The sequence below is a fragment of the Tachyglossus aculeatus genome, chromosome 15, assembly GCF_015852505.1.
Source record: "Tachyglossus aculeatus isolate mTacAcu1 chromosome 15, mTacAcu1.pri, whole genome shotgun sequence".
NCBI classification, from domain to species: domain Eukaryota; kingdom Metazoa; phylum Chordata; class Mammalia; order Monotremata; family Tachyglossidae; genus Tachyglossus; species Tachyglossus aculeatus.
In genome coordinates, this window is record NC_052080.1 from 4,748,766 (window position 1) to 4,763,340 (window position 14,575).

A 14,575-nucleotide genomic window follows, 5' to 3' on the forward strand; every position below is an offset into this window, starting at 1 on the left:
GCAATCATTTTCAGCTGTATAGAAAAGTAGTTCAAGAAATGTGTGTGTGCATGTGTGCAAATGTGAGTGTGCATATGTGCATGCACCTGAAGATAGGGTTTGTTTCCTCTGCGTGGCTACTTTTTAATGAAGATAAATGTTTTCAATCCTTACGATAGAAGAATAGTAATAATAACCGTGGTTCTTAAGCGCTTCCAATGTGCCAAGCCCTGTACTAAGTAAGCCTTAGGGTAAATATGGTACAATCAAATTGGACACATTCCTTATCCCTTATGGAGCTAGCAGTCTAAGAAGGGAGGAAGAACTATTATTGAGTCCCTATTTTACAGATGAGGACGTTGAGGCACAGAGAAGTGAAGCGACTTGCCCAAGGTCACCCAGCGGGCAAGTGGCAAAGCCGGAATTAGAACCCACGTCCTGTGGCTCCAAGGCCCATGGCCTTTCTACTAAGTCCCGCTGCTTCTCACGGACACAAGCCTGAAAAGGATGGGTTTTCATTTCTTAAGAATTTAAATTGAAGACGAAGTAACCATAACTGGCTCTAAAAATAAACCAGGCCTTCAGAGAGAAAATGCAGGTCAGAAGAGGATAAGCAGATTCCCCAGTCAAAATAGAACCCGGGCCCTGGATGCGGACAGAATGACTCATGGACCTCGCAAGCGGAGACCCGCAATTCCACCCGGAAGGTCAGACGGGCTCCGCTTTCAGTTCCAAAATAAAGCCAGCCATCCTATTCTAGAAAGGCGAGGTAACACCTGCAAACACTGGGGCCTCCGGTCTGTTGAGTCTCGGGTATTCCGCGGGCAGCGGGAGGAAATCAGAAATCTGTGTTCCGCAAAAGGCAGCATCGAGTTGGCGCTTGCATTTTGAGGAGCAGATGAGTTCCTTTTTCGGGAGGTGTCGGCGGCGCATCCTGGGTTGCTTCTGAACTGTCGTTCCCTGAAGGGCTCACGGTGGCAGTTTCCACCGAAAGGAGTCTCAGACCGTCAGCTCCTCCAATAGATGGTTAGCGCCCTGCGGGCCGGGATCCTGACTCCTCTCTGGGGGTGGGATCAATAGTTGGGACTCCCCTGACCCCTTCTTTTTCTTTCTCCGTGGTCGGGTCAGCCCCCCTCAATCCCTTCTCTTGTTTACTGGGTCTCTGAATCCATCGATCAGTGGCATCTATCATCATCATCAATCGTATTTATTGAGCGCTTACTATGTGCAGAGCACTGTACTAAGCGCTTGGGAAGTACAAATTGGCAACATATAGAGACAGTCCCTACCATCTATCGAGTGCTTCCTGGGTGCAGAGCACGGTGGTACTAAAGTCTTGGGAAGGGACAACAGAGCTGGTAGACCCCATCCCTGCCCACAAGGAGATTACAGTCTACAGGCTGTCCTCCCCACGTCTCTCCCTAGGGATCCAGTTCACGCCTCCCGGGTTCTCCCCTTCGTCCTCCCGTTGGATCCAAGGAAGTTGGGACTCTGATGTCCTCAGCAAACTTCCCCCCGCTGGTGGATTTTGGATTGGATTCTCCTCTTTCTGGGCTTGAATTGGGGTCCTTGCCCACAAGAGCAATGACCAATTCTGCATTTGCCAACGTGGCAGATTCTGAACGGATTTTGTAACTGCCCACTAAGTTGTGTCTTGGTTTACTGACACAAAGCAGCAGTGTGGCTCAATGGAAGGAGTCCGGGCTTGGGAGTCTGCGGTCCTGGGTTCTAATCCCGGCTCTGCCACTTGTCAGCCGTGTGACTTTGGGCAACTCGCTTAACTTCTCTGTGCCTCAGTTACCTCATCTGTAAAATGGGGATTAAGATTGTGAGCCTCACGTGGGACAGCCTGATTACCTGATCTACCCCAACGCTTAGAACAGTGCTGGGCACATAGTATGCACTTCACAAATACCATCATGACTATTATTATTATTATTATTACTCGATTAAGATCCCCAGATCCTGAGTTGAAGGTGCAGTATGGGGTTGAGGGAAAAGAGAACAATTTCTGTTCAGTTTGCAACACTGTGGAAACGGGCTAGAGATACCGCATTGAAACACCGAGCTATTGACGGCTGTTTTTTATTTCGGCAGAAGCAGATTCATGAATGGAATTTCACAGCTTGTTCCATTAGGGGAATAAGGTTCGTACGTTTGATCATCATCATCAGCATCAATCGTATTTATTGAGCGCTTACTGTGTGCAGAGCACTGTACTAAGCGCTTGTGAAGTACAAATTGGCAACATATAGAGACAGTCCCTACCCAACAGTGGGCTCACAGTCTAAAAGGGGCAGACAAAACCAAACATACTAACAAAATAAAATAAATAGAATAGATATGTACAAGTAAAATAAATAAATAGAGTAATAAATATGTAGAAACATATATACAGGTGCTGAAAGCCCATTCCCGTCTCGGCCATTTTACATGCATTCTTTGGCACCCGAAATACATTTTAGGGACTAATGAAAGTGATGTCTGGAAACGAAACCTCTTCTAGTTTTCGTCCCCGGCCTCAGCTCTTCCAGAATGTACCTATAGCGTTCGGTAGACCCCACTGACTCGGAAATGGACCAGGAGAGAATCTCTCGGACGGGGTCTGCCCTAAACTGAGGCTTTGCCAGCGGGATAATGTAATTATGGTATTGGCTCAGTGAACACTATGGGCCAAACACTGTACGAAGCGCTGGGGTCGATAGAAGACCATCAGGCTGGATTCTGTGCCCTAAATTAGGTTTGCTGATGAAAGCCTTGATTTGGGAGGTAATGAAGGGAATCAAGCACAAATCCACAGGTTGCAAGGACAATTTGAACTATAATCAGAGTGGAGATATCGGAGTCCTTGTGCTGGGGGCTTGAAAGCGGGTGGGGAGGTGGTGATATCAAATCACTGCTAAAGAGGTTAGAAAGTCTGGGTTTGTATTTGCAAAATCATTTAGGTCAAAAAAAAAATTCTCCCTGGGAAATCCTTTCCTGAGCAAAGGTGATAAATTTTTTTTTCCAAGGAAGAGAAGAAAACTTAGGGTTTTTCCTCCCAAACTGATAAAGAGATCCCCTGGTTATTGTTGTCGGTTACTTCCACATAATAGAGTGTTAAGTGCAAGACCTTTAAGCACAGTGTAATTTCCTGTAGGAAATCTGGGAAGAGCGTTAATGTATTCCCAAGATTTAAAAGAATCAACGGAAGCAATATAAATATATTAAAAATCAGTGATGAGAGAAATACATTAAATCAAATTGCATGACCAAAGAGCAGTGAAAATGTGTTGAAATAATTCAAAATGATTAATGGGATTTGTTTGTAATTGTGTACATGGAATGTAAATATTACGTCTGCAGTGTTCTCCTTCCCAGCATGTTCATCAAAAGGCATCTTGTATGAACCAACTAAAGATTTGTCATTATTTAATGTCGGCGAACAAACGTGCTGAAAAGGGCTTTTAATTTTGCTCTAGTCAAGTCAAAGTACTTCAGAGATTCAGAGAATGGAGAAGGGGATGGTGTGTGTGTAAGAAGAGGGAGATGTTTAAGCCAAGGTAAACTTTACAAAGCCCACAAAGCCAGAGAATCGGAGGGTTAGAGGAAAACCCCAGCAAGAACATTTTAAGATGGTTAGAATGGATTTAATCAATTAATTAGGTCATCTGATCCATTCTTTTAAGTAAGGGCATAAATAGCAGTCAGCAAGCGGCCACTAACTTTATCCAAGTCACTAGTCCATCCCAAAAAAATCTTGTCATTTTTAGGGATAATCCCAAACGCAAAGAAGCCGGTGAGACGGAATAGTTAACAGGTTTGTCATATTTTCAACCTGGAGCGCAAAGGTCGAAATTTGGGGACCAATTGAGAGAGGCTTTTAGTAGCATTTGAAATGAGAAGAAAAGCAATTACACATGGCATCTCACAAAATCGAAGACATCCGCTCTTTCACTGCGCACTTTGAGTGAGCTTTTGTATTGGAAATTTTACAGCATCTCCAAGTGTGACGAACGCTGTTGCTTTCTTTATGTCCACGACAACTCTGATGACTTCCAGATTTACTTTTCTATGGAAAAACAGTGTATTAGGTGAGTTAATGTCATTTTCGATTCATGCGTCTGAGCCACAGATTCATTTTCAAGGGCCCATTAACAGCTTTCTCCTGAGAATCCAACTCCTGTCGTTCATTTGAGCAGCTGCGGTTAAGAGGGATGAACATTACAGTTGATATTAACTGTCCGTATGCAGAGATTGCCGTCTTTGACATTTCAATCAAAATTTCTTCTGGTTTCCTTTGGAGGGACTGCTGTATGCATTATTTCTTGCCGTAATTAACCACTGTATCTGGCATTGCAATAGTCATAATGTTTGGTTCATTATGTTTCACACTAGTACCCAGTGAGCTGTCTTTAGGTTGTGAGCTCCTGGAGGGCGGGGATCGCGTCTGCCAACTCTATTGTATTGCACTCTCCCAACAATTGAGGACAGCATTCTGCACACACTCAGTGCTCAATAATAATAATAATAATAATAATGGTATTTGGTAAGTGCTTATTAGGTGTCACACACTGTAAGCACTGGGGTATTCATTCAATCGTATTTTTTGAGCACTTACTGTGTGCAGAGCACTGTACTAAGGTTTTGGGAATTAAAGTTGGCAACAGATAGAGACGGTCCCTACCCAACAGTGGGCTCACAGTCTAGGAGGGGGAGACAGACAACAAAACAAAACACGTGGACAGATGTCAGGTCATCAGAATAAATAGAAGTAAAGCTAGATGCACATCATTAGCAAAATAAATAGAATAGTAAATATGTACAAGTAAAATAAATAGAGTAATAAATCTGTACAAACATATATACAGGTGCTGTGGGGAGAGGAAAGAGGGGGCTCCATTTGGTTCATTATGTTTCACACTAGTACCCAGTGTGCTGTCTTTAAATGGTGAGCTCATGGAGGGCAGAGATTGTGTCAGCCAACTCTATTGTATTGCACTCTCCCAACCACTGAGTACAGCATTCTGCACATTAATTATTATTATTAGTAATAATAATAATAATGGTATTTGTTAAACGCTTATTAAGTGTCTCACACTGTTCTAAGCACCGGGCTAGGGACAAGGTAGTAATAATTGAGCTCGTTGTTGGGTAGGGACTGTCTCTATATGTTGCCAACATGTACTTCCCAAGCGCTTAGTTCAGTGCTCTGCACACAGTAAGCACTCAATAAATACGATTGAATGAATGAATAATTATAATCGTGGTATTTGTGTAGTGCTTACTGTGTGTCAGGTGCTGTACTAAGTGCTGGGGTGGATACGAGCAAATCAGGTTGGACGCAGTCCCCGTCCCGCTTGGGGCTCACAGTCTAAGTAGAAGAGAAAACCGATAATGAATCCCCAACAATCCACAGGGTTTTCATGCTCTAACAGTCTATCATTTATTTTCCAAATTTATACCCTTTGCCCTTTAGTCAGCTGCTCAGTGAGACGCCGCAAGTGGGAAACAGCCAGAATCCATTACCCAGCTGTTGTGGTGGCATTCGTTTAGACTGTGAGCCCACTGTTGGGCAGGGACTGTCTCTATATGTTGCCAATTTGTACTTCCCAAGCGCTCAGTACAGTGCTCTGCACACCGTAAGCGCTCAATAAATACGATTGATGATGATTCGTTTCTTCCAGGTTTTGTTCTTTGGTCAAGGAGATCCTGAGCGACGCCGCGGGCAGCTCGGCGGAGTTAGAAGGAGAGGTCGATGGGGATAATTTGGAGGTAAGTCCTAGCGATCGTAGACTTTGTGAACCCCACATCCCTTCCCTTTTCTCATTCTGTGCTGTATGTAAAGTAACCTATCCTTCCTCCTGCTTGGATTGTGAGCCCCATGTGGGGCGGGGACTACATCCCGCCCGATTACCTTTTATCTACCCCGGCTCTTAAAACAGTGCTTGATACATAGTGAGTGCTTAACAAATACCACGATTATAATAATAATTGTTGATATGATCTTATTTGGAAGCAATTTATAGGTGCTCTCGGGGTAACGCCGTAAGTTGGTTCCATGGAAACCAAGTCATAAATGAATGGATAAAATGGGGAATCACACCAATACATCTTAACTAAGAGTAAGAGAACCTCTGGCCACAACCTGTTCAGGGGAAACTGTTTTGAAATGGCATTTTTGGTTTTGATGGAGGACCAGCGTGGCTCAGTGGAAAGAGCCCGGGCTTGGGAGTCAGAGGTCATGGGTTCAAATCCCGGCTCCGCCAGTTGTCAGCTTTGTGACCTTGGGCAAGTCATTTAGCTTCTCTGTGCCTCAGTTACCTCATCTGTAAAATGGGGATGAAGCCTGTGAGCCCCACGAGGGACAACCTAATCACTTGTATCCTCCCCAGCGCTTAGAACAGTGCTTTGCACATAGTAAGCGCTTAACAAATGCCATTATTATTTTTATTAACTAGTGTGAGGAGCCCAAGAAATAGCTACGGTCACATGGTCTAGCAAAGATCTTGGGACAGAGGGCACTTGTGTAAATCATCATCAATCGTATTTATTGAGCGCTTACTATGTGCAGAGCACTGTACTAAGCGCTTGGGAAGTACAAATTGGCAACATATAGAGACAGTCCCTACCCAACAGTGGGCTCACAGTCTAAAAATCAGAATCATCAGTAATAGAATTAGTAGTCCTGGTATTTATTGAGTGCCCACTGGATGCAATGCAGTGTATGAAGCCCTTAAGAAATGCAAAACAGGCATGTGACACAATCCCTCCCATCGAGGAGCTTCCACTCTAATGGGGGAAACAGTCATAAAACCAGAGCGATTCATGGAGGTAACTGAGGGGCTTATAGCATATGTAAGTGTCTACCAACTCCATTATATTGTACTCTCCCAAGCGCTTGGTACAAGTGCTCTGCAAACAGGAAGTGCTCGAGAATTGATTGATATGTAATAATAATAATTATGGGATTTGCTTGTATCCACCCCAGCGCTTAGTACAGTGCCTGACACATAGTAAGCGTTTATCAAGTACCATAATTTGTACTTCCGATTTGTACTTCCTAAGCACTTAGTACAGTGCTCTGCACACAGTAAGCGCTCAATAAATACGATTGAGTGAATGAATGAATAATAATAATAATAATTATATATATGAAAGTACTCAGGGTTAGTATATACATCACTAACGGGATCAGTCCTAGAAATGGTTGAGGGCAGGGAAGGTGTTTGCCCCACTCTGGGGGCTGGAAGTAATCAGGGGAGTTTGTTATAGGACATGGGATGTTTGGAGGGCATCAAATCGGGGCTGGGGTGCCATGACTGTGTAAGAATAAACCCTAGTGTGTGGATGCTTTCGGTCACATTTCATTCACCTGTGGGCTCTTTTTCCACTCGATCTCAGCAAGCGTCAAATCCAACGCAATTGCCTTTGATAAATAGTAGCAATTATTTTACGTTTTAGAGCACCTTCCTCTCCACTCCTCTCAAAGAGCAGGCAAGGTTTCCCGCTCTTCGGTCTTATTCCGCCAGAGTCGTCCATTTTCACACTGTGTTGAGATGTGCGCTCTGAGGGAGCACCAAATGCTTCTCCCCAGTCTTTATGCCGCTCGGAGAAGGCAGGCCTCGACCCGAAGATTGCCACGGTGATTGAGGGGAGTCCAGCTCTGTCCAGATTCCTACCTGCACCTGTAGTGCCCTCTCCCACCCACCTCGATGAGGAGCTGGCCAGACTTGAGGCGTGGGAGCTTGTCGTTTAGAAACCCCTTCCCGCTCTCGGGAACTTTTTGGCCCAGGGCACGGGAAAGTACATCTCCGGGGCGAGGCGTGCTCAGTCATCATCATCATCATCATCAATCGTATTTATTGAGTGCTTACTATGTGCAGAGCACTGTACTAAGCGCTTGGGAAGTACAAATTGGCAACATATCGAGACAGTCCCTACCCAACAGTGGGCTCACAGTCTAAAAGGGGGAGACAGAGAACAAAACCAAACATACTAACAAAATAAAATAAATAGGATAGATATGTACAAGTAAAATAAATAAATAAATAAATAGAGTAATGAATATGTACAAACATATATCCATATATACAGGTGCTGTGGGGAAGGGAAGGAGGTAAGATGGGGGTGATGGAGAGGGGGACGAGGGGGAGAGGAAGGAAGGGGCTCAGTCTGGGAAGGCCTCCTGGAGGAGGTGAGCTCTCAGCAGGGCCTTGAAGGGAGGAAGAGAGCGAGCTTGGTGGAGGGGCAGAGGAAGGGCATTCCGGGCCCGGGGAAGGACGTGGGCCGGGGGTCAATGGCGGGACAGGTGAGAACGAGGCCTAACGGTGAGGAGATTAGCGGCGGAGGAGCGGAGAGTGCGGGCTGGGCTGGAGAAGGAGAAAAGGGAGGTGAGGTAGGAGGGGGCGAGGGGATGGATGGACAGCCTTGAAGCCCAGGGTGAGGAGTTTCTGCCTGATGCGCAGATTGATTGGTAGCCACTGGAGATTTTTGAGGAGGGGAGTAATATGTCCAGAGCGTTTCTGGGCAAAGATAATCCAGGCAGCAGCATGAAGTATGGATTGAAGTGGAGAGAGACACGAAGATGGGAGATCAGAGAGAAGGCTGGTGCAGTAGTCCAGACGGGATAGGATGAGAGCTTGAACGAGCAGGGTAGCGGTATGGATGGAGAGGAAAGGGCAGATCTTGGCAATGTTGCGGAGCTGAGACCGGCAGGATTTGGTGACGGCTTGGATGTGAAGCCAACCGTTCCTCAGTCGACCGTGCCTTCCTCCCTCCTTCCAGTATGAGTACGACTACGACGAGAACGGAGAGAGAGTGGTCCTGGGCAAGGGCACCCACGGCGTGGTGTACGCTGGGAGGGATCTGAGCAACCAAGTGCGCATAGCCATCAAGGAAATCCCCGAGAGAGACAGCCGGTGAGTGGCCCCACGTCTTGGACGTAGAGACCACGTGCTTCTCCCCCACCACCCCCGTCCCCCTGCCACTGGAACCCAGGCTTTAGACCTTGCTGGTCATGAACTCACGGCCGCAGCTACCCAGACACCCGCGGCATAGGTAATGACATCCTCGCCGGGTTAAAATTTGCCCCGTCACTCTTTCCTCTTACCATTCCCCCTGCAGCAATTCTGACCTGAGAGCAGTCCTAGCTTTTCTGGGGACAGGAGTGTAACTAAGGAACTCACAATCAGGGTGCAGAGAAAAATATCGTGGCTTCTGCAGTGTGGCGTGGAGTGTTGCCATAAGCAGGGGTTTGCTGTTCCGGGAGAGGGAGAGAAAGAAAGAGGGAAAAAAATGGTAGTAGTAGTGGTATTTATTGAGCACTCACTAAGTACAGTGCACTGTACCAAGTGCTTGGGAAATACAAAACCAGTAATTGGCCCATCCCGTGACCACAAGCAGCTTAGACTGTAAACCAAGGTGCCAGTTGGTTTGTGTGAGAGGGAGAAAGTGGGAGAGGACCTCCTTCCCTTCCCCACAGCACCTGTATATATGTATATATGTTTGTACATATTTATTACTCTATTTGTTTTACTTGTACATATCTATTCTATTTATTTTATTCTGTTAGTATGTTTGGTTTTGTTCTCTGTCACCCCCTTTTAGACTGTGAGCCCACTGTTGGGTAGGGACTGTCTCTATATGTTGCCAATTTGTACTTCCCAAGCGCTTAGTACAGTGCTCTGCACATAGTAAGCGCTCAATAAATACGATTGATGATGATGATGATGAGAGAGAGAAAATCTTCTTTCCGTGGCGAGTGGCACACGCGTGTCTCTGAGCTTGTTCCATCGGCCTCCATTTGTTCCTGCCCAGGTATTCTCAGCCGCTCCATGAAGAGATTGCCCTGCATAGGTACCTGAAGCACCGCAACATCGTGCGGTACCTCGGCTCCGTGTCCGAAGATGGCTACATTAAGATCTTTATGGAGCAAGTGCCCGGAGGTTGGGCCCTTCCCAGCCCTATCCCTATTCCCCTCTGCCAGGCGGCAAGCCCCTGGAGATCCTAACACCCACTTCCCATCCCCAGCCCGACTTTCAACCTGCTTCCCCAAGTTGGTATTATTTGTCACCCGGTATTCACCACACAGCTTCTCTTTTCGGGAGAGGGAATCGTCATTCCCTGCCCTCTCGTTAATGAAATTGATCCCAGTTAACACTGCCCTTGGCTTCCTTGGGCGCCCGTTACAGACTTCCCCGGTTTCCAGGCTGGGGAGAATCGCAATGCAGTTTTCTGGCCTGGGAGTCAGAGGACCTGGGTTCTAATGCCGGCTGTGCGACCTTGGGCAAATCACTTAACTTCTCTGGGCTCGGTTTCATCATCTGTAAAATGGGGATTCAATCCCCGCTCTCCCTCCCACTTAGACTGTGAGCCCCATATGGGACAGGGGCCATACCCGACCTGATGATCTGATGATCTACACCAGCACTTGATACACATTACTAAGTGCTTAACAAATACTACTCTGTTATTACTAAGCGAATGCAATTTTTCCTTAATGCTCAATGTAATCCACCAGTCAGGATTGCGATGCTCGGTCGAGGAGACGGAGTCGGGGGTGGACAAGGTTGGCTGGCTGGGCGGTAGATTTAGCTGTGACCAAGCGCTATTGTGATCGGACATCTTGCCGCTTTGAAATGAACATATTCTCTAATAGATGAGCGACCTAAAAACAAAACAGTGTTAAGAAGAGGTTGAGAAGAGGATTTAAATCTTTCTCATGCGATTTTCCCCCCGTCCCCGCCCAGTTGAAGCAACAGTAGCACTGATCCTGGCCCTATTGTGCTTTTAACGTGTATTTTCCATCTTTTGTTCCGTAGGAAGCCTTTCTGCTCTTCTGAGATCGAAATGGGGCCCGATGAAGGAGCCCACAATTAAGTTTTATACCAAGCAAATATTGGAGGGCCTCAAATACCTCCACGAGAACCAGATAGTACACAGAGACATCAAGGTAACTTTCTCAGGAGACTCTTCCTGATGCCCAAGAAAAGATGTCTGTGTAACAGTAGCTTTGAGGAGCGCTTAAAGGAGAGGGAGAAAGGGCGAGCGTATTCAGAACCAAATGAAAGGATTTTCACTTGCGGATTCTGTAAGACTTGGTGGAGACTGGGGGTGAGTGGGGGAGAGGGACATTTGGAGGCCTCCTCCCCTCTTGCCGAGATCCTCCCTTGTCCTTAGGGCGATAACGTTCTGGTGAACACCTACAGCGGAGTGGTCAAGATTTCCGACTTTGGCACCTCTAAGCGACTGGCGGGTGTGAATCCGTGTACCGAGACGTTCACCGGTAGGTAAGAGGATCGTGTCTGGATCTGTGCTCCTCTTCTCTCGGGAGGATGTTCTCGGTTTGTTAGCGGTGAGATTCCATGGCATTTGGTGGTTTTCACCTGTCCAAGAAGAGAGGAACTGCCTCTCTTGTGTGACGGGGACAGCTTTAGGTTTTTGGGAGGCGAAAATTGCTTCGCCGACCTTAATACTGGCTGCTTGACAAGGAGTCATCTTGGGTTTTTTAAATTTTGTTTTCTTTTTTTAAACTGTATGTTTTTAGCGCTTACTCGGTGCCAGGTTCTGTCCTAAGCGCTGGGATAGATAAATGCTAATCAGATTGGTTTTTGTTGGTTTTTAATGGTATTCAATCACTGTACGATTGAATGAATGCTGTGCGGGCCCCGTGCGTCCGAGCCCGGACCACGCAGGACCCATCGTCTCGAAGACACTGAAACTGCCGTCTAACGCCAACCTTTCTTTTTCTTGTTGTTGTCGTTGTTGGCTCCGTTCTGTTATCTTTGCCCGGAACCAGGCACTCTGCAGTATATGGCCCCCGAGATTATCGATAAAGGACCTCGCGGTTACGGGGCCCCCGCTGACATCTGGTCCCTGGGCTGCACCATCATCGAAATGGCAACAGGCAAGCCCCCGTTTCATGAGCTGGGCGACCCCCAAGCAGCCATGTTTAAGGTGAGCCTCGGAGGCTGGAAAGGTCTGAGCCTCTGGCCTTCTCTTCTCTTCTTCTTTCTCCTCCCGGAGGCCTCCGCTCAGAGCTCCCTTCAGCGCTATCCCAACTAGGCACAAGCCACCTTGACCGGGCCCGGTGCTTGGCCAACTTATGGTCGAGTGTTGGGCCTGAGGCCCCGAAGAAAAGACTACAGGCATCTTTTAGACTGGGAGCCCACCGTTGGGTAGGGACTGTCTCTATATGTTGCCAATTTGTACTTCCCAAGCGCTTAGTACAGTGCTCTGCACACAGTAAGCACTCAATAAATACGATTGATGATGATTGGGGGTTGCGAGGGCAGGGGAAGAGGGAGAGGAGGAGGGAGGAATCTTGAGTTCTGAGCCCCACAATTAATACATCACTCAGTCCTTGCTATTTATTAAGCACTTACCGTGTGCAGAGCACTGTACTAAGTGCTTGGGAGAGTACAGCACAACAGAGGTTTTTTATTGGTTTGTTTTGTATTATAATGGTATTTCTTAAGCACTTACTATGTGTCAGGCACCGTTCTAAGCGCTGGGGTTGATAGAAGGAAATCAGGTTGGACACAGTCCGTGTCCCTCATAATAATAATAATAATGACATTTATTAAGCGCTTACTATGTGCCAGGCACTGTTCTAAGCGCTGGGGAGGTTACAAGGTGATCAGGTTGTCCCACGGGGGGCTCGCAGTCTTCATCCCCATTTTGCAGATGAGGTAACTGAGGCCCAGAGAAGTGAAGTGACTTGCCCAAAGTGACACAGCTGACAGTTGGCGGAGCCGGGGTTTGAACCCATGACCTTTGACTCCGAAGCCCAGGCTCTTTCCACGGAGCCACGCTGCTTCTCATGGGCTCACAGTCTTAATCCCCCTTTTACAGATGAGGTAATTGAGGTCCAGAGAAGCGAAGTGACTTGCCCAAGGTCGCACACAGCAGGCAAACAGCAGAGCTGGGACTAGAAAACATGCCCTTCCAACTCCCAGGCCCAGGCTGTAGTCACTAGGCCACTCTGCTTCCCCCTCCCACATGTAGGCTTTGCCTAGTCCTCAGTAGGCTGCAATTAGAGAGGGCAGGTTCTTTCTGCTACCTTTACACCCTGCAGGGGCGTCATCATCATCAATCGTCATTAATCGTATTTATTGAGCGCTTACTATGTGCAGAGCACTGTACTAAGTGCTTGGGAAGTACAAATTGGCAACATATAGAGACAGTCCCTACCCAACAGTGGGCTGTCAGTCTAAAAGGGGGAGACAGAGAACAAAACCAAACATACTAACAAAATAAAATAAATAGAATAGATATGTACAAGTAAAATAAATAGAGTAATAAATATGTACAAACATATATGCAGGTGCTGTGGGGAAGGGAAGGAGGTAAGATGGGGGGGATGGAGAGGGGGACGAGGGGGAGAGGAAGGAAGGGGCTCAGTCTGGGAAGGCCTCCTGGAGGAGGTGAGCTCTCAGCAGGGCCTTGAAGGGCCTTGTCTTTAAAGTAGGTGAAGAGGGAGGGAGAGTGAAGGACCCTGATGCTCAGGGCCCTGTTCTGGATCTCCCGGGGGTTGGGAAGAGGCGACTGGGGGCCGGCGGCATCTGCCTTTCCTACTTGATCGACCGCAGGGCACCTTTATGGGTTGCCGTTGTGAAGGTACAGTGGGACCCCGGTGGGTTCAGCTGTTCTCTAATGGGATCGCCCCAGACATTCTTCCCCGCACAATCGTGCCAGCACTTGATTCCCCAATTGGCAGGCCGGTGGGGTTGGGGGGAGAACCCCGGTCTTTGGAATGGAAGTGGCGGTGGCTTTGGGGGCGGAGGCGGAAGGGTCCGGAGCCCAGGCGTGGCTCTGGACAGACAGACGGGCCACCCGTTGAGGGGCTAACAAGAAACAGGAGTTTTCCAGCTCCTCCGCTCGGTCCGACGCCTGTGGAGTCCCCCGTCCTCGACCTCGCAGAGGGGACTCTGGTGACCGGGGACTCGTCCGAATCCCGAACCAGGTGGGGATGTTTAAAATCCATCCGGAGATCCCCGAGCTGCTGGCAGCCGAAGCCAAGGCCTTCATCCTGCTCTGCTTCGAGCCGGACCCCGGGCGCCGCGTCACCGCCGCCGACTTGCTCCGTGACCCCTTCCTCAAGCAGGTGAACAAGGGCAAGAAGAGCCGAGTGGCCTTCAGGCCGACAGGTGAGGCTGTCCCCCGGCCCCCGCAACTCACCTCCCGGAGGGTTTGGCCTCTCTAGGGGCACACCATTTCCGGGGAAAAAGCCCGAGGGGGCCCCAAGTGCCTTTGGAGTTGGTGACCAGTGAGATTTTTATGTCTGTCTTCCCCGTTGGAGTGTTGGGCTCCTTACGGATAGGGAATTTGTCTAGGAATTCTGATGTACTTTCCCCAGTGCTCAGTACAGTTAATTTGCCCCCAGTGGCTCTCAGTAGCTACCTTCAACCTTGCGCCCCTGCCTGTAGCAGAGGCTGTCAGAATCGCTCGCTCACCCAGCCCTGGGTAAGGAATAAGGAGCCACCCCCCTCCCTAGATTTCCTGGCAGCAGAAATAGGACAGTCTGGCCTACTGGCTAGTACGATTCACCCTCTACGGGTGAGGAGCCCATTGGGTTGGCCCTTCCGACCCTAGAGCGAGCTGATGCCCCGGACAG

At 48.1% G+C, this 14,575-nt stretch overlaps 1 protein-coding gene across 1 annotated transcript in view; it reads left to right on the forward strand.

Moving 5' to 3' along the window:
- The window catches only part of MAP3K15 (mitogen-activated protein kinase kinase kinase 15), a 66,290-nt gene that overhangs the window by 39,958 nt on the left and 11,757 nt on the right, over positions 1–14,575 (forward strand). Inside the window, exons 13-21 of the mRNA XM_038756992.1 lie at positions 2,077–2,126; positions 3,957–4,052; positions 5,646–5,733; positions 8,746–8,879; positions 9,778–9,905; positions 10,782–10,912; positions 11,140–11,245; positions 11,759–11,916; positions 13,925–14,108. Of these exons, the coding sequence (XP_038612920.1) occupies positions 2,077–2,126; positions 3,957–4,052; positions 5,646–5,733; positions 8,746–8,879; positions 9,778–9,905; positions 10,782–10,912; positions 11,140–11,245; positions 11,759–11,916; positions 13,925–14,108 (1,075 nt within the window). The remainder of the gene's footprint in view (positions 1–2,076; positions 2,127–3,956; positions 4,053–5,645; positions 5,734–8,745; positions 8,880–9,777; positions 9,906–10,781; positions 10,913–11,139; positions 11,246–11,758; positions 11,917–13,924; positions 14,109–14,575) is intronic.